Source organism: Dermacentor variabilis, chromosome 2, assembly GCF_050947875.1.
Source record: "Dermacentor variabilis isolate Ectoservices chromosome 2, ASM5094787v1, whole genome shotgun sequence".
NCBI lineage: Eukaryota > Metazoa > Arthropoda > Arachnida > Ixodida > Ixodidae > Dermacentor > Dermacentor variabilis.
In genome coordinates, this window is record NC_134569.1 from 170,473,230 (window position 1) to 170,500,553 (window position 27,324).

Below are 27,324 nucleotides of genomic sequence, written 5' to 3' on the forward strand. Positions count from 1 at the left end.
TGACAGTTCCGCGAATTCTATCTCATCTCTTGATTTGGACACTTTCATTCTTTGTCGTTTCTTTATTAGGTCATCTGTTACTTGGGAGAGCTTACCTGCTGGTTGCCCTGATGTCTTACCTCCTACTTGAATTGCTGCTTCTGAAGCCAGCCTAGTTGCGGTTTCATTCATTGCCTCTATGTCATCTTCATATCTCTGTTCTAAGGCTGTCTATTTGTCTACAAATACCAGCCTGAATTGGTCTGCTTTTACGCCGACTGCGTCTAGTCTGGCCTGTTTTTGCATCACCTATTTTACTCTGTCTCTCTTGAAATGAGGTGGATCCTAGCCTTCACTAAACTATGATCCCTGCATTTTCCCCTACCCAGCACTACTACATCTTGGACTATGCTGGGATCGGCAAAAAGTGTGACATCAATTCCATTTTATATTTCACCATTAGGGCTTTTCCAGGTCCGCATTTTGTGGCGGCGCTTCCTGAAGAAAGTGTTCAGCTAAATTGTGATGACCCAACCAAGCGCACATATGAAGGTTGTTTCATCGCAAAAGGTGCTGTTGAAGCAGGTTTTCATCATAAAGCTGGTGACAGGAAAAAAAACCGATGATGATGACAATGAAACGGTGTTTCTAACAGCATCTTCTGCCACGACTGCCCACCTAAATGCTCGTTTGCTTGGGTTATTTTTCAGCGGCCTCTACTGCAGCTATGCAGTTGCACCAGCCGTCCATGTCATTACTCAAGTTCTCCCTTAGCAACCTGCAGCACGTAAGCACTGCGCTTCAGTGCTGGCATCAGTTTTCTTTTTTAAACTGTTCGAAATAGCGGCATATCCTGTGCCGCAGCGACAACCAAAGTACTTTTTCGCTGCTTTTTATTTTCTCTCTCATTTCTTTGCTTGCTCCTTTCTGCCTAAGTTCTAGTGCTGCAAATTGTGGGTCACATTGATCAGTACTGACACGTTCGTTTAATGCTTAGAAGCCGCGCAGTGATCTCTTACCTTGACAATGTGGTAAAACTGCACTGGAAGCTTCCAGCGGTTAATCTTCCTCCTGCGTTTCACACCATTTGCTACTTCTTCGCTTGCGTCACGCCCCAATATACTGTACATGAATGACTTCTCCATGACATTTGCATCCGGTCCCGTCTTTCGTAGACCCTGGAAGAAAGTTGATGCAATTTTTACGGACTCTACATCGACCTGCATTATCTGAATTGGCTACGTCAGGCGATGATTATTCCAAGAACTACTCCAGTTCCTTTTTATGCAGTTACTAAGTCCTGCGTTCTTGCTGAAATATTATCAAGCTGATAGCGCTCGAAAACCGGTAGTGCTGAAGTGGGCTTCAGTCACATTAAGACAGACCTTTGCAAGTTTCTCTCTTCTTTGATTAAGGTTTGTTTGAATGGCATTCTAGAGAATAAGAAACTCTTACTTCTACAATTAGGAAGACCCAAGAAACCACCGATAGTGCCCATCAGTCGTTCTATTATGCCTGTTCATGAACGTGTTCATTCGTAGTTCCTCCCTCACTTATATGTGGCAGCAACACCGCGGTTTCTATTTTATAAAATAAACATGCTCACTATGAACGTTTCGAAGAACTATCATTTACTGGGACCCTACCGGTTACTGTGCAACAATCTCTTACAATTCGTCTTGTCAAAACACTGCTGTATCTCCACCCTCTAACTTGTTCATCGCATGCAAGATTAGTCTACAAATGGGAAGTTTTCTTGTTGTTGCCTCCCCATCAACTATTCACGCTATCACTGGTGCTTAGAACGCACTTCAACGTACACAGTTGACGGCACCCTGAACATGCCAAAGTCCTCTCCGCAATCACCGTTTACGCGTGGCCTATAACAGGTATATTGATAGCGTGTTACATTAGCTCTAAAATAATATTTCTTTGGACTTGTGTCTCAGATCAGCCTCGTCTGGATCCCAGCACACGCCTGCGTTGTCCACCCGCACTTCACCAACCTCCACGAGGTTACACGCCCCGTAGCACGAGTGCTAGTCAGCCGTGCCGGAGACGGTGCAGGTGTTGGACGCGACCGCCTTACAAGATACAACGACCTTGTGAAGTCATTTTGCCTCGCTAGAAGAACCTTCCCCACCCCTCACCGCAAGTTAAACAGAGCACAAACAACCATCCTTAGCGTGTTACAGGCCAATACATACCCCTCGCTCACACGCTACAACATCATATACCTCGACATCTACCCAAGCCACACGTGCAAGATCAGTAAAACTCAATCAGCAACAGTCCCCAACATGCTATGGGAGTGCAAACGTCAATACCCAGACCTTCATCCCGTGAGCCTCTCCTCAATATGGCACGCCGCCCTGCACAGCTCCCATCTCGAAAACCAACTCTGGGCTACCCAGCTGGCCTACGAAGCGGCGAAGAGGCAAGACCTGGACGTACCATCGTGGGAGGCCTAGGCTCAGTCGACTACACTGCTGGTTCTCCTTAAGGTTCTCTCTCTCGCTCTCTTTCTCTCACTCTCTCGCTCTTGGAATTGCACCGATGTACATTTTTGTGCATTGAATGCGCCATTACCACAATCATTACTTATCCTGTGATCTCATACCACCGTGTTTATCTCATCGATAACATACAAGTTCTGAAATAGTTATATTTATTTTAAAATTGAGAAAGAGGCCCTGCGCCAATAGCGGCTCCAAGAGCAGCTTAGCGCGGCCCAGAACCCCAGTAAAGTCGGCATCATCACAAAGAAAGTATAAAAAAAATATTGCTTAGAGCAGCCTCAATGGTAGCTAACAATAGAAATGACTAAAATTCACTTATAACTTAGCATGCGTAGCAGTAGAAGCAAAACAGGTTACAAAGAGGGATAATATTCGTTTACAATATCAAGCCGATGAATGTGCCTTGTTCATCCACTGCGTAGGTATATGCATGTACAAGACCAGGAGCAGAACCCAACATTACCGAACACTCACCGAAAGGCACTCATGTCACAATTATCAAACATATGATTTACCACCTTGACAGGTGGATAGAGCTGTCAGGAGACAACATAATTGGAAAGTCTAGTTTTATTCTGTGTGAGGCATACTCCTGGCAGCAGTTCGGCGTAAGCCCGATGTGTTTCGAGCTTGCCACAATCAGAAACGTTGGCAGCGTGCCTCGCTCCCAAAAAGAAAATCATCAGCGATATTTATTACCAATCGCCGGACCTTTTGCCGGGATCAGACCAGCGGATCTCCGGTTGCAAGTCGAACCCATTAAGCAATTGTTACACGTTGCACGGGTGGTGAACAGGCCGAAAAATTAAAGTTCAAACAGAGAGTTAGCAATCTATATTCTTTAATAGGTGAACGTGTGCCCAGAACGAACACCAAGATTCACACGATAAACAGCGTCAGATGCCTAGAAAATGTTTTCTGTGTTCGCAGTAAACTTTCCTAATAATAAAATACTAGATACCGGGAATCTGTTTTGCTGTGATCAGTATTTTTTGGAAAAGCCAGGAGGCTGAAAAAGAGACATAGTACGGTCGGACGTGCACAACAGCAGAGCGGCAGCCGGAAAAGCATAAGTGAGACACATCCACACTCGTTATGGGAAAATTACCGTGGAGAAATTGAGCAGCTGCCTCGTCCGTCGGTTACCATCACCTTACGGAATTACACGCAAGAAAGTGCACCTACGTGGTGGAGTGATTGCAAGCGTTTTTTTGTTGCTGTTGTGTTTTTGTTTTTTGCCGTCCCAGACTGAAAAAAAAAGACGGGTAATAATCGCCGCGTGCGCTTGACCGTCTTTTATCATGTTGCTTTCACACTTCGAACTAAACGTATTCGTTCGTCACTGCGCTTCGAACTATACCGTCTAAAATATTGTGACACGCTGACGAAGAAGATGTTGTCAGCTTGGTTGGAAGAAGGCGACGCTCTGGACTTCGCGCGCTGTCTACCATCTTGTCAGCCGCTACGATTATTGTAAATATCCTGTAAATATACGTCTGGCTGTTTTTAACCCCGTAACATTTTTTGTCGGAGGTTTCGGGATCATTATCAAGACTGATTTACGCAGCGGGCGCTCCTTGGCTGCATCTACAATGCCAGCACAAGGCGAGGATGCCTCGGGCCCGTCGGCACCCAAACCCACCGTCATTATAGAACAACCCCGCGACCCAGAAACCGTTTCTGGCACCGACGACATTGATGTTGAAGACTGGCTTCAGCTATATATAAGCGGGTGAGCTCCAGCAACCACTGGGATCAGACCATCATGCTCGCAAATTTGATATTACACCTCGCGGGCACGGCACGCGTAGGGTTTCAGACCCACGAGGAGGAACTTACCAGCTGGGACACTTGTACACGGAAGCTGAAAAATTTGTTTGGCAAGCCTGTTGAACGTCAGCGCGCCGCCCAAAGAGACCTCGCTTCCCGTGTCCAGACGTGCACTGAATCCTACCTGACGTACATCCAGGACGTGCTCGCTCTGTGCCGCAAAGTGGATCCAAAGATGTCCGAACCTGATAAAGTTGCACACGTCAATGGGCATAGCAGATGATGCCTTTCACCTCCTTTATTTCAAGAATTCTTCCACTGTGCAAGCCACTGTTACCGAATGCCGGCGGTTTGACGAAGCAAAGAGTCGCCGCATTGCCCAGTCATTTCCTCGCCTTCCCAACACGGCTGCTACGTCCACCTGCGAAGACCTCTGCAGTCCGCCCACGTTTGATCGCTCTGATGGCGTCCTACATATCATTCGACGTAAAATAGAAGCCGCGTCTCCTGTCAGAACCCCTTCCCATGGCCCCGACAATTGCCAGGCGACCATCTCCCTGATACAGTCCGTCGTGCGCAGGAATTGGCCAACATTGGCTTCACCAACGTCTGATCAGTTAATCGGCCTGACTACACTTCGTCCAGCACTGCCATACGCACCCGCAGCCTGAATGCCCCAACGCGGTATCGCAATCCGGCCGAATGGCGCACTCCAGACGAAAAGCCTATATGCTTCACTTGTGGCCGTATCGGACATATTTCACGTCACTGCCGGTCTTCGTGGATTTCGACCCCCTGGCACTACCTCCCATCCCACGGCCCTCATGCTGCTCCTCGATTACCCCCGCAAATACAGCCAGTACATTCTGGCGACACTTATCTGCCTACCTGCTCTAGCCGCTCTCCTGCGCCACGTCGCGGCTTCTCCCGATCGCCCCCATCTCGCCGATCACCGTCCCCTAGCTCCTTCCGGCGCACCCTTCCGGAAAACCAACGGGTGCAACACCTGGAGGTGATGCTGCTAAACCGACCCGACGAAAAATCCTCTTCTGACCTTGCCCACACATCGGAACCTCATTAAAGTGAACGTGCATGGCGTACCTTCTACGGCTCTCATTGACACTGGCGCGCACATATCTGTAATGAATGCTCAGCTTCGGGATCGTCTCAAGAAAGTCCTTACTCCTGCCCCGTCGCCTGTGGTGTTTTCCTCAGTGTTATTCCCCTTTCGGGTTTCACAGGTTTTAATTTCGGTGCGCGACGGGTGTCTTCTGTTGCCCCAGGCCCGGAACCTACTTCGAACACTACGTACTGGGAGCACGAGCAAGACGCAGACGGCCTTGTCACACGTGGCAACTATGTAACTCTCATTTGTTTGTTTTTGTGCCTAGGCCTTCACAAGGTAAATTTACAGTTGTTAGTGCCCTCCCATCAGTGCAGAACATCCGCATATAACTTCTTAAAACACGACAGACGTTACTGCCTACATAGTGTGAAATTGTATACCTGATGTGCTGCAATACGAGTCGCAGTGTGGAGTTGCACTGCAACACCGTCGCAGTGACTATGTGGGTCGAAAACTTCAGCATCATACTTGCAATAGTGAAGCAAACCGCGCAAACAAGTTCTTGCACCTTTCGGAGACCCACTGTGCACAAGCACTTCCTTTTCTTTAACCTCCGGCTCGCTTAAAAGGTTCTTCGCCCTTTAAAAAAATTGATGCGGCTCACTGGGCAGACTGAACCTTTGCACGCACAGCGCGACTATTTGCGCAACATTGTGGCTAAAATCCTCGAGCGGGATCAAAATAAGGTTATCGGCGGCAAGCACAACTTCTGCTTTCACGAAACACCTAGATTCGTGGCGACAAAAGAGCAACGTTACCACAACACCAAGCGAAAGAGCCACCGCGAACCTGGATGTCGTTGCAACCTTCATTTATTTGGGCAATTTTACCAGATCAAGTAGCGGATTCTGGAGTTGCCAATATTACGAAGTAAAGCGTCCACAAAAAAGTGAGCACCAGGTTTCTGTTGAAAAGAGAGTGTTTGAGAGAAAGGTGACTTTGCGCTCCGCTTGCGTGCTTAAAACGCCACGCACGACTGCAGAACTCGGCTGAGATTTTCACCGGAGCATACGCTATCCACGACATAGGTTGTTTTTCACCAAGACCGAGGGGGGGGGGGGGGTTCAGGAGGCCTTTAGGTACTGTTTCTTTTTTTTTTTTTTGCAAGTGTTGAAATATAGATATGACTGTATTTTTCGCCTGAGGATCTGTCATCTGAGTATTTTAGAGCGCAGCTATTAGGCGCCTGTTTTTGCGTTGAGCAGCGGCGTCGGCGTCTCTCGGCGTAACCGAGCGAACGAGCACAGCGAAGGATGAAAGAGCGATGGCGGAGCGCAGCGGGGATGAAAGACTGTGATAGCGATGAGAGCGCGAGGAGGGAAGCAGAGGAGGAGGCTACAGTGAAAGCATGGGACGGAAAGCGGAGGAGGAGAGTATGACGAATGGCTTCTGACGATAGCAGTGTACCGCACGAGAATAAGATATGACGATATAGTGGCGTCCGCTGTAGTGAACTGATGAAGTCATTGCAAAGGCATGCGGAGAGCGCTGGGCGACCACGTCCACCGATACCATATACGGAAGCAAATCGGTGGCGTTTGCATGGGACCCACATCGAATGAGCGACTTCGCCCGTGCCACCGCTGCATGAGAATGCGCTCCACGCGACACACGCTCCCGTGTTCGCGCTTTCTTTCTGCACAATGAGCGACGCAACCGGTTCAATTCAAAATACCTGAAGAGCTGCGCTCAAATTTCGCATTAGGGAGCATCGTAATCGTTAGGGAATTTTTTATGAAAGGTTCTTCAATATAATGTAAAGTGGCTTCTCACGTTTGCCTATGGACCTTACCTTGCCTCAAAAGGTGCTGCAACAAACTGATGCTTGAACTTCCTGAAACTTTATTTGTAATCTTTGATTTTTGTCTAAAACCATGTAGACAACTACTTCACCTAATAGAAAATCGTGGCCCACCACTTTTCAGAAGTTGCCTAAGTTGAGAGTGGGCGCAGAGCTAGAACAAGCGTAGGTGGTCGTCTCGGATACGTCCGTAGGCGGCGGTGGAACTTACTGTATCAGCATTAAACAGATGCCATTTACTTTCCAAAATGGCAAGAGAAAAAGTAGTCCATCACATTCAATTCATTGAGTACATATACCAAAATAGTGTAACGATGTTAGACATCAGATCCATTCGCGCTGTAGCACTAAGAACGTCTGCAATACCGTATTTGTAATAACACAAGAAAACTGCTCACAGCAAGCCACTCGCACAACCGTGCAATCTTTTGAAAAAGTTCCTTCGGAGAAAATTAGTTTCTAATAATTTTTTATTGTTCTTTAGTACTTGAGGCAATCCCCATGATCAAATGTTTTGCAACTACTGAACATTCCCCGGTGATAGCGCAATTTTCGACTGTTAGGAACAAGGCCATCAGGTCAGATTGTATTTCATCCTGTCTTCGGAATCAGTACTTACATCAGACAACCAAAGGAAGTAGCTGTAGCGATGCATTGGTCCCCACATTGGTATGTATTGTGATCGATCAGGGTTGCTGGCGTACATAAACCGCCCGGCAGTGCCCTGGAAGTAAAAAAAAACAATTAATTAGTTGAAAAATTCAATATGCTAGTGGCTTTCAAGCCACTGGAGAAAAGTCACTTACCACGCAGAGTGCGTCATGTCAACGTTTTTGTTCCATTAAAAATGTAAGCATGAGACAAGCGCGATGAGTAATATACATAACTGAGATATAACGCAACCTCGTTACAGCAATGTGTACCGAACTAGGGACAGTCGTCGCTATATCAGTATCTTCGCTATATCCATAGCTCACCATTTTGCCTTTCTGCAGATTTCAATTCAAAGGATATGCAATTTGCTTGTCATTGAAACGCCGAAAACACATGCATTGCGATTTATTTGTATTTATTTATTTATTCATTTTTCTATTTATTTACCTTGCAGGCCCCCTAAAGGACGCTGAGTAAGGGGGCATAATGTAACATTTTAGAAAGAGAAGAAATAACAATTTGTCTTACATTATCAGACAAAGCAGACAGGTATTCAGGAAAGGAATTGTTTCCGTGCTCCCATTTGAAAGTGGAAAATGAAACAAGTCGGCAGAACAGATGAACATAGAAAGCACCTTTCGAACATCATCACACAATATTAACAAAAATAGCTTTGCAGTTCGGCACAAAACGCATCACGATTAGATAAAGAGATAATGTTATCAGGAAGACTGTTCCTGATTTTTATGGCACGAGGCACCACTGATGAGCTAAAGGCGTGCGTGTTACCGAACATACGCAAGAAAGTATGGCTATTGCTAACGTGACTTCACAGACGCTGTGTAGGTTGGAAGGGTAGTAAGTGGGGTCGATTGTTGTGGACGTATTTATGCAGGAGGCAAAGAAGATTTATTGTGCGTCGAACTTCTAAACTGCTGTAGGGACAATAAATATTTTATCAGGGCTACCCTAAATATGCAATAATAATTGCGTGCTGTAAAATATGCTGCTCTATTTAGGATTGATTCGACCATCGAAATCAAGTGCTTTTGATGAGGAGACAAAGTAGTAGAATCACATTCAAATTGTCGTTTAAGAAATGCTTAGTATGCCAATTGCGCACAGTAGCCGGGTCATCTCGCAAGTTTCTTCGCAAATAACCTAAAGATTTGAATGCTTTAGCGCACATAGTCGTTTAGCGCACATAATCGTTTAGCGCACATAGTCGCATATGCCGGGGAAGACAATGTGCAAGATTCATTCTGTGGTATTTATAGGATAATGGCGGGAGAAAACCGAATTATTTATAGTGTCTTGAAGGTTACACGTAGAACGTTTCCGCAAGAAGGGCGTGACCTTACATTTCTCGGAGTTCATGGTCGTGTGACATAAGCTGCACCAATGACAACTTATGACGTTAAGGTCGTTCTGCAAGGGTAAATGGTCTTGAGCATTGCTAATTGCGCGATATGCAGGTTGTCCGAGATAACCTGAGCCAAAGCTTTCAAAATGAAAGGCAGTGAAGTACGTGGCGAAGCGGAAAGAAGGCCCGTGCAAAGCGTAGCGCAGGCCCAGCAAAACCGACAATTTGTCTTCAAGCTCTGAGGACTTTAAGAACCCTTCGCAAGATCACACTTTCCATAACCTGCTGCTGTTTCTGTCGCCGATGTTAACGTGCGTGGCCTTCATCGCATCGTTCACTTGGCCGTTGACGCCTGGTTGCGACATCACTTTTCAATGCGCCAACAGTATAAAACTCGAAAGCAGGAATGCTGTCTTTGACGCTTGTCCATTCTGTTACGCCTTTCTCACTACGCCTCCATCTTCGTGCGTGTTGCAGTCACCTTCTTGTTCTTACGCTCACCAAAAGGCAGAAAAAAATAACGATGTGGGAGCAGAACACTCTACTTATATCTTCTTTTTCTTCTAAATACATGAAAGGACAAAAAACAGAGGATAATATGCCACATTGTACGAATTCGTGCAGCCAACACAACCTTGTCCGAATCCCGGAGGAGTTGGAACATGATTTGGGTGAGGTGGTTCACCTTATAGTCCTATTGAATCAGCGTGGCGTAATGCAGACAAAACATACAACAACCAGAGTGGCACTGACGCCCAACCGGACATCTACGTAACTAATTACCTTGAAGTAATTACCGGCCATTATTTTCCGCTTTTCTAGTTTTGTAAATATCCGAGTAGCTTTTACTAAATAACGCATACGGCGACTAAATTACGTTTTCAGTAAACAGTTCTCTCATTTCACTGTTCGATGTTCCAACGTCACAAGGCTGTTCTTCGCTCCAGCGCTCATCGAGTAAGTCTTCAATGTTGCTGGTCATTTCTTCGTCGAGAAAACGAGGAAATGTGGCCGACTGAAATTTTGAAAATATTTGTTAAGTAAGATAAACCAGGTGTGAACGGCTGCAGAGGGCGAAGCTAAATGGCCAGGCCAACGCACTTTATTTAGTGTACTTGTTCAATGTTATAAAGCTTGGTAGAAAAATGACGCACAAGTAAGCGATTATTTTTCGTAATTTCTTGGTTATTGATGTGTGGCAGAAATTGGTCGCTTTAATAAATTTGAATTTTAAAACAAGCAATTGTGGCTGTAGTATTTATCTTTTTTTGTTACATGTAACGGTTTCGTTCCAACCAAACGCTGTTGCGAAAGGAGAGAAAATAAAATAAATTGTAAAGCAGACGATAATTACGCGTTGTCGAGGCATCGCTCAGCCTCTCTGAACGGTAGATCTTATTTCTGCATTGATACCTGTATTTGTAGTGTCACCTGCACATAAATGAAAAACCGGGTACTTTTCTTGTTGTTTTCGACATCAGTGTAAATGGCTTGTGTTCCTTCCAATAAATGATGATGATGATGATGTTCTTGATGAGTTTGGCGCTTACCCACTCGCGGGGATTGGCCAAGAGTCGGGCAGACTTTGCTTAAGTGTGCAGAAAATGGAGGTAACAACCTAAAATTTTGTTACATGAATTTAGCCGAGAGAAAATCGAAACGGTTCAGTAGACTGTCATGCTACGTAGAGGAAAAAAAATTATCAATAATATATCAATGCGGCAATAGAGGAGGAATAAATAGAATAATATGGTCATCAATGAAATCGGTTTGATTCAATAATAAATTTTTCTAAGGCGAAGCACACATTCCTGTGTGAGTGCCCAAGCACAGACGCTCCGAAAGACAGTAGTACCGGAGTGTTCAATGGCAGGCCAAGCTGTCGCACTGTAATTTCTAATGTCATTTTCCTCACGGAGGAGAAACGCCGGCATTCCAGCAAGTAGTGCTCAATCGTCTCTAATGCATTGCAAAATGGCACAATGGGGATATTGCCAGACCAGATCGGTGCATGTAAAAATTTATAGATGGAACTCGACAACGTAGTCTCGTTAATGTAACTTCCGTTTGTCTTGTTTTGCAAAACTTCCTGCTCCAAGGGAATTGTAAGTGGCGTAGTTCCAAGGATGATTTAAGGTTCTATTGTGATGTTAAAAGGATGTATCTTCTAAACCTGGCGGACGTGATAAAACCCATCGTTGGAAGAAGGGGAAGCACTGGGCCGCTGATAGAAGCCTTGGCGAAGCTGTCTGCCACCTCATTCATAAATATGCCTTTGTGCCCAGGTACCCATATTATTCGTAAACTTCTCAAATGACTAGGAGCCAGTGAGTAAAAAGTTTTCCATATGTGTGACTCGCCGGGAGCAGCAAGTGAGGTGTACAGCGACAAAGAATCTGTGATTATTACCGCCGTTGTCCTGGAAGATTGTAGCTTTCGTAAAGCTAGGACAACAGCTAGGAATTCCGCTAGGTATTTGGAGTGAAGTCGGGAAGCAGAATAGAAAAAGACCAGTCCAATGATAATGAGAAAATTCCAACTCCTGCCTTTTCTTCACTCTGCGAAGCATCCGTTGCTATAATTGCGTTAGTGTGGAGTTGATTCAAGTGATCCTGGAGTAAGCCGTCAAGAATATGCGAGGGAAGCTGCTTTGCATTATTTGGGTATAGGTCATCATAAGTAATAACTAGTGAATTTGAGATGCTGTTTTTCGTGATTATGTCATTTATATTTACGTCTAACGGATTCAATAACGATTGCGATACAATGACTTGTGGCGTGTGAAACCGTGGCCATCTGACTCCAAAAAATTGGACTCGTTGTTTGATGAAGATGGACTGGGATCTTCTTAGTGGGGATTCATAGAGCCTTATAAATGTTTGGACGGTAAGTATTTTAAATCTCATTTCAAGGGAAGGTAATCGTGCTTCCCTGTAGAGCACAGCGTTGGCTACAAACTTTGGTAGCCCCAGACATAAGCAAAGCGCTTCCCGTTCCAGCAAAACTAGTAGGCGTAGCTTGTAAGCCGCGGCGCCGGAGAATAACACACAACCGAACTCTATTATAGGTCGAATATACATGCGGTAAATCATTATGAGTGTGTCTCGGCGCATGCCCCAACGATAATTACTTATCCTTCGTAATATCCCCATTGCACGAGAAGCTTTCGAAGATATATGGTCAATATGCTGACGCCAATCAAGATTACTATCATAAATAATTCCAAGGTACCTGACCTTTTCCACTTGTGGGATAGTGGAATGACGGTATGAAAGGGATATAGTAACTGGGTCTTGTAGGGGAAAGACAAGAACGGCACTCTTATTTACATTAAGGGACAAGCGAATACTGTCCAGCCATGCTTCTAGCTCGCATAAGTATTCCTGCAAGCATTCGTACAGAGACTGAATATCCCTTGCTGATGCAAAAAACGCTATATCATCAGCGTAAACATACGTGCTTACATTTTGATGATGAGGCATGGAGCTGAGTAAGATGTTAAACAGCAGCGGGGACAAAACTGCCCCTTGAAGAACCCCGCGTGTTTGTCTGAATTTTCCCGATGAAATTCCGCTTTGAGCACAGTAAAACTCCCTGCCCTGCAAGAACTCGGCACTCCACGTCGCGAAGTAGTCTGGCAATCCAATATCCTGCATCCTCTTTATTAATAAAGGGTATTCCACACTATCGTATGCTTTAGAAATGTCTAATGAGACTAGGGCAGCATATTGTTTTTGGTAACGAGCCAACTGAATTCGACTTTCTAGGTCGATATGTGCGCACCAAACGGACATCCCAGGTCTAAATCCAATTTGGCAGGGGCTCAATAATTCTCTTCTGGTCACAAACTGGACCATACGTGCGTTTAATAATCTTTCTATTAATTTTGCGAAATTTGATGTTAGAGAAATAGGCCGAATAGTGTCTAGGACATACCCTTTGGTTTGGTCTTTCAGCAGAGGAATCACCTTCGCAATTCTCCACACAGGAGGGAACCATGCATATTGTACTGAGTAATTTATGGTATCTAACAAACCGTTAGGAGCGACTTCAAAGAGAAGCTTAATCATCTTGGTAGTGACTTCATCAGGACCTGGGGCTGCAGTTGATAAACAGGAAACGGCTTGGGACAATTCTGCCATGGAAAACTCTTCGAAATCTTCTGAATTGCCCTGCGCGTAAGGAGAGAAGGGAAGAGAGGTAGCGAAGCGGGTCTCTAACCCTTGCGCGATTACATTTAGAGTGTCAGCTTTTTCACTTGTGGTTAAAACTACCGACTCCCAGTTCAAGGGACGTGGAATCATGTTTTGGGATTTTAAAAACCGAAATAATCCACGCTTATTATTTGCTTTCGAAAGAAATTCGAAATGTCGGACATTGTAAACGTCTTTTGCCTTACCTACCGTTCTTTTAAATGTTCCAGCAATAAATTTATAGTTTTTCGAGTTTTTCGGAGAATGGTTATGCATGAGTTGTTTCCATGCAGCCTTGCGTCGCTTGTAGTCCCGCGAGCACTCGTCATTCCACCAATTTGTAGAAGCAGTGTTTTTACATGCCTTTACCTGGAACTCTGATCTTTTGCGCGAATTATCAATGATTGAGCAAATATCCTCGGCTTTCAATGGAGAATTTTTCATTGATTTGAAAGTAGTCCGCAAGCAATTTTTAAATGTACGGTAATCCACAAAAGAGTGGATGCGAGCCTCCACGGTGGACTGCGGACCTACCACTGGCTGTCAGCGCGTGTCCTGCTGTGAATGTCTTCGTTCTCTTCTCATCTTGTTGCTTCAGTAGACTCGCAAATGAGCTATTTCGACGATAGCTTTAATATATAAGCAGAAAGAAAGAAAAGAAGATGACGGATTCCGCTAGGAGACTCTGCTGCTGTCGCAGTAAACATGTCAAGGAACTGAAAAACAACTTTAGTCTGCTATGTTTGTCTTGGTCTTTACTAACTTCGGAAAGTCATTTCATCTAATGCATAGGAATTCTCCATTTACGGTGCACTCGGTGCTGCATAGAGGAGTCGCCGAAAACTGGAGCCGTATAAAGTAAACCTATTACATTCTGATTTTGTTCCAATCTCCTGCCATGAAAATTACGTCAAACATCGGGCAGAGCCCCGCAGCCTTGTTTGATCTGCCCAATCAAACGTTTTCATCGTGCACAAGAGGTCACTTCTGTTTGCTTCCAAATGGAATAGGATTGCGCCTCACTGACAGGTTTTTCTTATCTATTTCAATGGGTAGAGGTGAGGAGTGCGCAGAAGTGAAGACAGTTTTGGGGGCCCGAGCTAGCGCAGTGAATACACAATAGGTGAAGAGAATGATGACTGCGTCTCCAATTGGTCGGCTTCCCCTTGCTTAGCGTGCGGTGGCTGGTCGAAAATTGTGGCGGCGTGCAACCGGGAGTAAAAAAAATGTCGCCAAAACAAACGTTGCCTTTCATCTTATCCACACGGCCATGAACAACATTTCTCAGTGACGAAAATTTCGCAGCACAATGTCTCATACGTGCTAGAAGATCTCGACAATACCAAAATGTCACAAAAACATTTTTATTATAAGCAACCGAATCCCTTATTTCCGGAGGGCTTAATTAGCCAGTGCCCGAGAAATCACAATCAGCCATCTTCTATTCTTTTTGGAACGGGGCAATCTCCGACTAGTGCGAAAAATGTTCTATTTTTTTTTGGCATATGAGTACATCTATAGTGCGTGTACGTGATGTTAATGTGGTTAGTTTCCGATGTTTTCTGACCTCGTGTGACAGACAGAAAAGTGGGCGGAGCCTGGACATTACTGACTGATTGTGGAGGGCTAGCGGCAGAAATGAAATGGAAACAGATTGGAATAGCATTACATTTAGTGCCCCAGATGCCCTAGTTTTGCTGAAGCGAACTACATCCTATACCCGCAAGTTTTACAATCCCACAACATAATGTAATAATTTGCGATTCTCCGCTGCGTTTCCGTATTTCCCTTGCCACTAATTATGTTGCGCTCGTTGAGACCGGTTAGCTGCTCGGCGAATTCTACGACGCATTGCATTACACAACCGGACTATATCGACGTCTTCTTCTTGATCGCAACTGCAATATCAGCGACTCCCATTTGGTATCTAATTCTTTATCTAATTCACTGTCATTCTGTCTCCTAAGGCTACGTATACTAACTTTCCTTCAAGCTCCCGTCGCGCGGTCACTAGCTTCTTCTGAACATTCTCACAGGTAACATGAGTGTTAGAAAAATAAATAGTTGAGCATATAATAGGGATATCTGACCCACACAGAGGTATAAAAGCTCGTGTGGTACATAGGAGGTTACCTTTTCTCCGGATCAGTTGTCAGCAGGCTTCTCCAGAAAAATGCAGAAGTGGGTACGTTATACTCTCTGGGTGGTTTGCCAAACCAGCTTCAAGGGGCAGAGGCAGGGCTGCTCGAGGGACCCCCTGGAGGCATGTCACGACTAAGAGGCTTATTGTCGCTCAATCCTACCCGGTTCCACGGAGTTACATTGTGTGTCATGGAAGCTGGATAATCTATTTCATGGCTCATGTACCAGGCCAATGCAACAACCGGGCAAAACTTTGATGGCTTAAAGGCGCGCGCATCGACGTTTGTGCACGAGTTTGTGGATATTGTTGAGTTGGGACCCGGCCTGTAGGCTTGGCAGCGGAGTGAGGCGCGGTAGTCTTCTTCTGGCCCACATCGCTTCTTGATTAATAACATCAAGGCTAGCCTATTCTGTCTTCGTGAGATGACGAAACTGGGCCCCGCAGACGAATCGGTGTTGCCACACAGAGCGGCCACCAAGGCAAGCCAAGCCGATGCTTGCTCCACCAGATTTCTTCACAATCCAGCGTATGTTGTTTTGCATTTATTACCCATGGTCCCGCCCATACGGAGGCATCCATTTCAAGGCCGGGCACCCGAAGCGTTCAAGCCTTGTGTAGTGGCTGCTAATCCAGAATTAAAACTGAAGACGGCGGAATGCCAGTAGACGGTGCTCATACTTGTTCACTACTGGAATGTAGGTCGCCGTGTCCTTGGAAATTTCTAGCCCTATCTGAGCACACCAGTTGTAAGACACGGTTAGGCCCTCTTGAGGCGCTTGTCCTTGGCGGAAGATTTCAGGATGAAGCAACCAAAGAGTGATGTCATCTGCATACATGATGTATTGTGCGTTATGTATCGTCGCTAGCTTCCGAGCTAGTGGAAGAAGGGCGGTGTTAAAAAGGGCTGCTGCGAGAATACATCCTTGCAGGAAACCACGATGTGCGACGAATTGACGTGCTGCTTTGCCAGCCATGCGAATGGGGAAGGTGCGAGCGTGCAGGTAGGTTTCGACGAATATGAAAACACGGATAGGGAATTGAAGCTAATGGATAATTCTATCAATTGCTTCCTGGCCCACTTGATCACAGGCTTTTCGAAAGCACATTGCCAGAATGGTTCGAATATTTTGGGAACTTCCTCAGGTTAGAAGCATAGAAGAAAGGTACGCAAGGATATCCTCAGTGCCCAGATGACTACGGAACAAGATTTGGCCAGGATGATGCTACCAGGCGTATCACTCGAGCTACCATGTAACACGTGCCACAAGCATACGATCCATCAGCTTGCCTAACGTTGAGGCTAGGACTATTGGTCGCATATGAGCGATATTGTTTAGAGGCTTTCCGTGTTTGAGAACAGGGACCATTTCTGCATCCACCAAGGCTCAGGAATGACTCCTGTAGCTCAAGCTTCGTTTATGGCCTCCAACAGCACGTCGAGAACCTTGCCATTCATGTTTTTCTTAAGTTCATACAATATGACATCGGGCCCTGGTGCCCTGCATGGCACCGACAGGTCTCTTCTGCCATAGTGAAGGCACCTTGCACACCCTTGATTTGGGCGAGCGTAGCCGGCGTGCCTGCGTCCGCGGAAAGGCCGTTTTGAACAATGAAAGAAGGCGGTCGTGTGTTCAACGTAGGAAAAAGGGTGGCGGCAACACTTTCAGGGAATACTGGTGGTGTCTGGCCAGATGCTAACAGGATGGAAGCTGTGGGTTCTGGAGGGCGCCTACACATTCCATCGCTCGGAAGGTGTGTTAAATAGGGGCACTGGAAGACGAAGGACCGAGAGAGGAGCGCCAGTCCATTCTGCGGCCACTTTCTAAGCGGTGTTAATGGCACCGACCTACTGCAGTAAGACGTTGGGCCTCCAAACAAAGAGAATTTAATGTAGGGTCACGTTTTGATGTAAGTTCTGCATCGCAGCGCGACGCCCAGAGATGTATGAGTTGCAAACCTGGAGCGATTTGCGATTCATCGACTCATAACACACACGTTGCTTCAGCTAGTGCCACACTAAAATAACGGGATCGGTCCTTCGTGCAGTCGGATACACTGCTTTCTGATACTGCCCTGTATCCAACCCAGTCCACCATTCCACGAAGCCGGCGAAGGCGGCCTGTTCCGCCCGAAGATAAGCCAAGGTGAATAGCATGCTGGTCGCTACCCCGGCAGTCGAGTTCACATGGCGATGAGACGGTCGTCCTTCCTAGTCACCAAGATAAGTGTGGCGAGTGCGGCGGCCCGCGAGGGTGGTCACGTCGACGGGCAGGCCCTGACACATTATTAACTAGCGTGAATTGGGCGTCGATAAATATGTCCAGCACACAGGTACCACGCGCTCTGCAAATGATGTAACCGCATGTGGTGGGGGGCGCGTTCATATTTTCTGCTACCATATTGGGACCAGCAGGATGTTTCGGTCGTAGGTGCGCCAACAAGTCAAGATACAACCGAGCGCTAAGAATGCTATAGGGGCGGGCATAGAACGAAACGATGATTAAGACCGCGCATTGGAGACAAATCAACGCGGTCACGACTTCTGGCCATAAAGTGCACCACCGTGAAAGATCAACAAGAGTCTCTTGAAGAGTGAATCTTACATACGCTTCAGCCTTTCCTGGAAGGACATCGGAGCCTTTCCTAGAGGGACGTCAGGCGTAGCACTCCTATAGTCCAACAATGAATGCGATGAGTATGCCACAAATCCTGTAAACGACGGCAGGTCATTGGATACATGAAGCAGTAGAGCCCAAACACACAGCTTCCCTATTCTTAGACGCTGGCGCAGTTCTCCGACCTTCCCAGCGATGCCATGGCAATTCTACTGTAAGATGCCTTCTGTCGCGCTTCAAGACGCATGAGCCATCACAGGTTGAGGTTTTCCACAAGAACCGAGGTGAGATACTGGAGCTGGTGAGCAAGGATGCACAAAAGTTTTCAAGGTGAAAGAGATTTCGACATAGATGCCGGGTTAGCCATGTAAGCAGGAATGGATGTCGACGACGAATGCGATGATCGCGTTCCGTCATGACGATGCTGGAGCACTGTATGGCGTTCCTTGAGACACTGGATTTCCTTTTCAATAGGGGTCACGCGAGCGTTGATCTTGAGCTCTTCGCCCACCAATGGAAGTGGCGTGTCTTCTATCGACTGTAATGCCCATTGTAGTCACGAAGTGGACGACCTAACAGCTGCTCTGTATGTAGGTGTGGCAGGATCACTTGTCGCTCTACTTGCTGCTGTAACCTGGCTAGCGTCCTCTTCCAGCGAGGCTCGAACGGCGTGACGGTTGCATACGGGGACTTGTTGCATCGATAGATCTTGACGGCCGGGTCATCGCCTGCGGCCCTTAAACGACGTTGTCGAGCATTCTTAGTGACCTTAAACTTGCTGGAGCCCGCCGTGGAAGTTATTTCATGATCGTTTGTATAGCATAGCCCGCATGAAAACTATGCTGATCGTTCAGGCTCCGTGGTGTCTGCCCTTGGGTGTGTAGGGACAGGATGACTTCATTTGCCCCTGTTTAAAATAAGGGTAGTAGTACACAAAGGAATGTTTTAATGGACGCGGGTACAGTGCGCAGCCGTAATACGAGATGCATTCAGGTGGGGAACTAGGACTTTGAAGCCTGATTAGGCCCGTACGATATTTGCCTAGGTGGCGAGAAGTCACAACCTAGTGCATGAGACAATAGTTCCTGCAGGAGCCTTTCAGGGTCTTCTTCACGCTCAACGCCATTAACCACAGCGCCTTAAATCAGCGGCACCTGCGAGGTACGCCTGAATGGGAAGGACACATTCTTCTGGTACTTGTGTATGTTGCACTTCTATGAGATTATGAGCTAGTACCACAACAAACACTCATCTTGAGACCATATTGGTAGGTTTGTGTAGAGCGAAACACTGAAATCAGGAAGCCTCGAGGCAGACATTCAAAGCCGCTTGAATGCTACGGTCATGCAGAGTGTACATGTGGTATCTAGCACGAGGCTTGATAACCACTTTGTACCACGATGTCATTGGCGACTCCTGAGACGTATGTGTTGGTCGTGGAGGCAGGCCTAGTGATGAGCGAGGTCTTTTTGGCACTGCTGGAACTACATTTTCCTCCGGTGGAAGGCTAGTAGGTTCCGTCGCTCTCTTGGCCGAGGTATATTGTGCTCTATGCTGGTGATGTCTATCTTCAGGGTACCGTCTTCGCACGTTGCACTCGTCCAGGGAAAGAGACGCACCTGGCATTGATGGTGGTTGCATCGGTAACGTTCCGCTTCTTCGACACAGCGAACGGCAGCTTGGATGCTCCGTGCCCAGGCGGCAAGTACCGTGGGGGCACAGAAGAAGAGCTCCGCAGAATTGGACGTGAAAACAAGAGGGCGTAAGTGCCGACGAACCATGTAATAGGCGCCGTCGGTAATTATGATGCGCCGAAGCAGTCCATAAACAACAAGGCTCAAGTAGTGGGGAAAAAAGCAAGAAACCGGCTGAAGATGTGGAGCTACGGAAAAACACATTGGAGTAAAACGAGCGCTGGCAATGTCCCCGCTGCGTATATACCAATACTAGCTTTGCTTTACTTCAGAGAACACAATGGCAAATGACAAAAACATACCTTGCCGTGTGCCTCGAAGCCACACCGAAGCAAAGACATAGACAGTGGGGACGCTGCTCCTGGTAGCACTTCTCTGAAACGAAAATATAATCTTTAAAGAATAACTCTAGGCGGGAAAAATATAGCACATTCATGCGTGCATTTGTGCAAATATATTTGCTTCGCAATACCTTGGTAACTGATATGCGCAAGGAAGACTACTTTCGCAATGAGTGGCGAAAGATAGTATAACGTTCATGCTAAGGAGGGAAGCGAAATCAATGAATTCGCTAATTGAATGTGAATGGTACATTAGAGGAGTTAACATTTCAACTCTATACCGTAGAACGAAGTAGGTGCGGACACATTTTGCTAGTGTAGTGTTAGGAGCGCGCGCCGTACATTGAATGTCGCTTTCTCCGTGATAGTACGCTTCCTCGAGAGTGTGGACAAGTTGTCGCACTATATATCACATGCTTATGCAGCCTCAAGCATCCTGTATGACTTGCGCTTAGTGGCATTGCCAACGTACGCGAACACAGGACGCCGTCTTTACTATTATGCTAGGCTGGAAAAACTTTACCAGCAAGAACCAGACTGTTTGCGGACGCCTATACTTTCCCTCTATGGACAGCGTAACGTAGGCGTTCGATCCGTTACTCTATTCGAATGTGTATGAGAATGGAACAAAACCAAAAACGGAAAACGAGAAAAGATACAATATTTTTGAGTGAAATAAGAACGTAAGTGAGACGTTATTTGCGATTTTCTTTCGTAGTGAAACCGGAACATTTTTCTCGGTTTTCGGTTTAACAGGAAAGTCGGCAATCCAAAACAACCGAAGTTAGGCAAAGTCATCGCGTATTTCGCGACTCCGCATTAGCGCATATCTCAGAAAGGGATAGAACGAGCGATAGCCGATCGAGCGCTCCGCTAATCTATGCCTGCCGCACGGTACACTAGCAGATCGGCATCCTAGCAAAACCATTGGCTTGCGCGCTGAAGAGCCTATTTTCTCGTTCACTAAGGGTAGAACGCTTTATTACCGAAGTTTTATTGTTCATTTAAGTTCGTTTTATCAGAACAGCGGTACCGCAATCCGGCGAGTACACTCGATGAAATGCTGCTTCTGACCTAGTTCCGTGCCTTGACTCTGGATTCTCAATTCTAAGATCAATCTTAGTGCCTTGAGTCAAGGCACTGAGCATTATCTCATAATTCATCATCTAATTATTAAAAGCAACCAATACCATGTTTTTACCGATAATCTGCTTAGAAAAGTTTTGCGTGCAAATAAAAGCCGTTATGAATCGTGACGGCTCATTTCTTGTTTCGTACTGGAGCCGAATCCGAACAGAGCATTTTACAGTGCAATGAAACTAAAACCAGGACGGGAAAGAATTCGTTTTGACGCCCTGGTATACGCCACATAATTAAATTACTTAGTGCTTTCCTTTCTCTCCATAGCTTAATGACGTAGCAGTATTTCTCCGTCTTCATCCTAGACATTTTGTCTCAGTTCTTCTTTACATGCTCCCAAACTGGCATACAGATACACCTTTGATTGACAGCTGTGCTTAAACATCATAAGGCAACACACCGCCATGAGGAACAACCTAATCAAGAACTTCGGAATATTGACTGTTATAGCTCGTTGTTGGGAACGAGTAATCGAAACGCAGACGAGCATTTTTGACTTTCGCTCCCATTAGGATACCGTCATCTTCTTTAGTTTTCGAACCATGACTTCATGCTTAGAAGTGGAATGCCACCGCCACTGGTCCTACGCGCCTGCTTAAAGCAGTTAATGCGATGAGTTCTTTTCACGACATTCGGAATAACTTTAAGTCACTGAAAACTACGCGCCTTGTAACGACTAAGACTGAGATATAAGCAAGCAACTACTATATGTACCTGCCTAAACAGTGTGCATAAACTCATTCTTGGTACGAATATTCACTTGCGCTACTACAGCCGGCGAATTTTTAAGAACTGCGCACACTTACGATGCATTTCCCTTGGTCAAAACTTCTTTGGCCGACTTTACACCTTCGTCGAATTCGTGGAGCATCTCGCAGTCACTCTCTCTGAAGAATGTTGTGACGGGGCGGCACTGAAAGGAAGACCACGCGTTAGTGTTGCCTAAAATTACCATTTCGAGAGGGTATTTTTTACCTGCAGCATGAAGAACATTCCATCCCTGAGTGCCCACTCAATGTCTTGCGGTGTTGTGTACGTCTTTTCAACCTATGCGCACGAAAGAGGCAAAATCAATAAATGAGCATTACATCTATGATGACATTTGGAACGCTCTGTGCATCTGCAGCTACAAAGCATTCGCGACATGCTATGGTGCCTACTGTTCGACGTGTTTATATAAGACGATTTGCAAGACGTGCCGATTCCACGCGCAAGACGCAAATTTAATGCCTGCAGATGTTTATCGAGCAATTTACTTTTTTTCATGCTCTAGGGTCATATTCACCAGACATAGTTAGTGCCTATGGTGTTACAAGCGTCTCCTAGGCAGTATGATACTTAATGTATATGTATGCACGTGCTATTCTGCTCACGCGAACGTTTCATTCCGTCCAGTGCTATTCAGGAACGCTCCCGCTTATCGCAGTGGTTGACATATTAGCATACGCTGCGCCAGTGCAAAATGTTTCCACCCTGTATTTTTCATTGCTTTTTTTTTCTTGTGGAAGATATTTCCACCCAGGCATTTATTTACCTGTGCGCCAATAGCCGCCAAAGTCTGAACGTCGTCGTCTGAGATGCAGGCGCACGTGGCCCTTTCCGTACTCAGTGATACGGTGGCCACACCACCACTCTCTGCAAGCAAATGACAGTCGCAAGGCGCACAATCTAAATAAATGCAGTTAAAAAACTTCTTAAAGCCTGTTAGCACGATAGACACGCTTGGTTTGTAGACAAGTTACTACTGTCAACGTATAATGCAGCCCTTAGTCTTGGATGCTCGCGTGGTTTTCTCGAGATGTCACAAGGCGCTGGATTATTCGGGATACGCGGAGGGTTTCTCCCATTTCGTGGTTCGTAAGCTTTTTAGACACTTATCAACTCCAAGGACATTCTTGCACTTAAATCTTCGAACCCCTTCAAAACCTTGGGACTCTAATTGCGCCTGACTAAGCTGCATACCAGACCTCGTGCAACACGTTGTGTCTCTCGCCCGCATATAGTGCTGCGGTGTGCAGTACCAGATTTGTCCCGCCGCTTCCGAATCGTGGAAATAGCCAAATTTTGTAGGCAACCAGATACACGATTAAGCATTAAGGTTGATCATGCTGTGTTGATTGCGTGAAATTTTCTCAATGGGCGAACTTTTTCTCTTCTAGTTTATGGTACCCCATTTGTATTCATAACTACCATTTTTTGGACACTGAACTTGCTTGCACTGTCCGCTCCTTGACAAAAATGTGTCTCAAGTGTCTACGTTCACAAATTGCGCATTTAAATGGGGGCAGGGCTGCATACTCACCTGACGCTGTAGTGCACACAGACTTTTGCCCAATTTGGCGTGACTCGATGATGGGCTGCTGGGGTCCTCTCTTCTTCAGCGTGAACGTATCTGGCTCCGCAGAGGCAGAGACAACTGACTGAGCATTTGGTTGTTCAAGAATAGGAGATAGGAACAAAAGCAGAGCGTAAAATGAAACACATCAGCAGCAAATCTTGCACCTTTTCTTTTCTCACTTTGACGTCACAGCGAGAGTTGGCCAATTGGCTAATTTTCACAGTTTAATCAATCAGTATTTTTATATACTCTTGGCCAAGTGCAGAATATGTTTTACACGCAAGTATTCTTAACAAATACTGCTGCTCAGTAATACTGCTGCAGTATACTTTAAGGTGACATGCAAAAGAGAAATGAACAGTCTTTGAATAATCAATGACTAAATTACACAGTTTCACTCAGAAACCTCGGGGCATAAGGAGACGGCAACGCTGAATGTTCATGTACGCATTGTCTTTAGTTCCAAAATAAAAAAAAACAGCGTTACTTCTAAATACGCTCGTACGCAATTGGACATAAACAACCACCGCTAAGGGCAGCAAATGCATCAGGATGGTCATAACTTGAGCACCACTGCAAAATTCTGTACAAGGGGTCTTGCTTGAAATCAGAGTGGGATGGCGAGATATTTAGAAGGGTAACTTTCAAGAAAGATAACTTTCATGATGTACTTCCTAGCTCTATATTTACCTTACAATTATGCGAAATCACGTGCTTCTCCTCTTACCTCTCCAATACCGTAGTTGGCGGTCACTGTGATGTACCCTGGGTTTCCCGTGAGTGGATCACAGGTGAACATTACACCTGCAGTGTCGGCATTGACGAGCTCCTGCACTACTACTGCCATCGGGACGTCCAAAGGCTGCCCATATTGTCTGCGCAGTCCCAAATAACAGCTTTACTTTTAGTGATAACGTCCCGAAATTTTATTTCGTTCGACGCGCGATCTTGTTCCACCGACAGGCTCTAATAAAGCGTAGGAAGAAAAACTGCGCACCTCTGGTGACGCAGCATCCACTAACGCGCAAAATGTATGTGCTGGGTAAGATAGTATATTCGATCACTGTGAATTTTCACAACAATAAATCATTTGTGGAAAGCATCTGTGGAGATGCAGGCATCCTCTCTTCCTATTTTTCATGATGTTCCCACAAAGTCAAGTCAGTGTTCCCTCAGGTCACTTCCTCACTCGAAATTTGTTTGTAAAACTGTTTAACTACTTTCCTCACCAAAACCAAGAAATTTATGACAAAGTTCTTTAAATGCGTATGGTTTTAGGTACCAGTACATTCCCGCCACTGCTACACTTTTCTTTGTTCGGCGGATCTTTTGAAACACAGACTTTTTAATGCTGCCCATTGAGTTACGCTGGTTCATTGGTGAGAAGTGCGATGCATGGCCGAAGGGTCAATGTCCAGAACTCAAGGAAGTGATCTACTGGAGCATAACATTGAATATTTATACGATCACTAATTAAAACGCCAATCGTATTGTGATTTCTTTGATCGTACAATGCAAACCTACCTCTTATAGTTCACATTAGTGAAGCTGAACTGTGAAGCCCAGCATTTCACCACAGCGCTGACGACCTTGAAAAGAAAATGTTTGACGGAGAATAAGCTGCTAGTAGCAGAGTTGAAGGTTCTGTAAAATTGGTTATTTTAATTACATTTTTATGGCCCCGAACTCCGAGAAGCGTTGTCATTTGACCTGCGGCCGACATATTCTCGGAGTCTTCACCTATACACAGGCACACATATCCTTGGTTTAAAATTGTGAAACTTCCGGGAAACGTCTTCTTCTTGTAGCGTGTTCCAATGCTTACCTAACGCTGAAGATCTGACAGCAAACATTGTGTCTTTGTCAAACTTGGATATATGGTGACAGATTGCTTCTTGGACATCTGCAGGCATTTTGAGATTTTCCAGAGCATTTACCAATCTGCACACACAGAAAGTAACGAAAAAATTAAGTAATCTGCCAAACACAGCTTACCAAATATCGCATCTTTTTTAACGCCTTCGACATTTTTTCAACGTAGCCTTCGTGAATTCTCAGCGGCGGATCTCACGTAGCTAAAGTGCTTGCTTGTATCGTAGCAGTTACACTTCCGCTTGTGACACTTATGGTTGCATTGCAGCTCCTTAATTGATTCCTGGGATGACCCAAGCAGGACAGCAGGAAAGTTATCTTTTGATCAGTAAATCATATATATTATGTAGATGCTAACCAGCAATCAACCAATGTAGAAGTAGAGCTAAAGGGTTTTACATTAGACTAAGCAGTTTTCAAGAAAGAGAAAATCTCGATGCGTATGAGGACGCAATGAGCACCTGATGTTTATGTAATTAGTCCGCTTTCGTGCACTCAAATAGGTGTGGTTCGTTTTGACCATTCGAAATGAGATTCTTGTAGAAGTATCTAAAATACTCCTTATTATAGTTTGCGCTTGCCAATGCACTTTACGTACCCGAAGCAGGCTTCTTTCAGTGCTGTCTGCCAATTATCCCTGCAACACATGCGAAAAGTAAAATTTCAAATAAGCGTTAGCGCATCCTCAAGCAAAAATATAAAATATTTTTCTCACGTTTAACTGCCTTACAAATTGGTTCCATCAAACCAATGGCGTATTAATAAATAACGGATTCATCGACATTCCACTGCCAAAACATCCAAAAGGGATAAATTGCTCAAGAAAATATCTGGGTTGTACTTGTCCTGAAAGCAGAAGGTCAAAGAGCGCGTATTATATCAGAAGTTCATGTGGGGTCGCTGTTTTCAACTCCCGTGCGCTTCAACAGATGAAGTTAACGCGATAAGGTTACTGAATCAATACTTGTCCTATTGCGCTAAATCTGCAAGCTTGCGTGTCGAGGACTAAGAGGCAGGGTATGATTTCATAGAAAAAATATAACGCAGAAGTTAAAGCAAGTATAATTAGTCAGTTATGTCTTGAAGAAATGAAACTTCATTTTGAACTACGGCATTGAACATCTCCAATTATCGCGACTTCGGCAAATTAACAACTCGTTCCGCTGATGTAGTGTACGTGTTATTTTTTCCCCAGTTACTTAGACACAGAGTAATTTATAGGACGTAAAAAGAGGCTCACCTGGACATTGCAGTCTCCATTTCTTCCATCAATTTTCGAAATTCTGGACTTGAGGAAAAGTGCTTGTAAGACTTGGTTGTGACAATAAATCCCCGGGGAACTGAAAACTGAATTATTAGGAAAGCATTCTGATCACATCCTATGAGGCAAACATGTAACGTTTCAAAAATATTTTTCAATGATGCACGTAGACAGGTCTAAAAGAATATAAATCTCGAGCTTCAGGCACTGCGTATGGATATTGTTCTGTGACCTTTTGCTCTGGACAGTTGTTCTAGGCTGTCTGTGAAAACTTCGAAATTTGGCCAGTGAGAGGGTCGGCTGTTCTGATGTTACAACCAAGCAAAACAATAATATGAAAACAAAAACAGGTTACACAGTAACTAAGCTATATTCAAATATGTCTAATGTTTGCGGAGACGTTTGGTATTCGCGTGTATTTCGACTGAGCGTTGTGCTCTTGTGCTGCGAAACATTATATTACGCTGCCTGATGTTTGGTAATTTAAACACAACTGATCCAAAGTACTGCGTGCC

At 45.4% G+C, this 27,324-nt stretch overlaps 1 protein-coding gene across 1 annotated transcript in view; it reads right to left on the reverse strand.

Moving 5' to 3' along the window:
* Window positions 1-438: 438 nt before the first annotated feature.
* LOC142570550 (prodigiosin synthesizing transferase PigC-like) overlaps window positions 439-27,324 on the reverse strand; it is a 62,130-nt gene continuing 35,244 nt past the window's right edge. The window contains exons 11-24 of the mRNA XM_075678925.1: window positions 26,789-26,895; window positions 26,147-26,185; window positions 25,502-25,617; window positions 25,346-25,416; window positions 25,201-25,265; window positions 24,404-24,551; window positions 23,641-23,758; window positions 22,873-22,973; window positions 22,314-22,385; window positions 22,145-22,251; window positions 20,160-20,232; window positions 7,815-7,919; window positions 999-1,157; window positions 439-477 (exon numbers count right to left, since the gene is read on the reverse strand). Of these exons, the coding sequence (XP_075535040.1) occupies window positions 439-477; window positions 999-1,157; window positions 7,815-7,919; window positions 20,160-20,232; window positions 22,145-22,251; window positions 22,314-22,385; window positions 22,873-22,973; window positions 23,641-23,758; window positions 24,404-24,551; window positions 25,201-25,265; window positions 25,346-25,416; window positions 25,502-25,617; window positions 26,147-26,185; window positions 26,789-26,895 (1,320 nt within the window). The remainder of the gene's footprint in view (window positions 478-998; window positions 1,158-7,814; window positions 7,920-20,159; window positions 20,233-22,144; window positions 22,252-22,313; window positions 22,386-22,872; window positions 22,974-23,640; window positions 23,759-24,403; window positions 24,552-25,200; window positions 25,266-25,345; window positions 25,417-25,501; window positions 25,618-26,146; window positions 26,186-26,788; window positions 26,896-27,324) is intronic.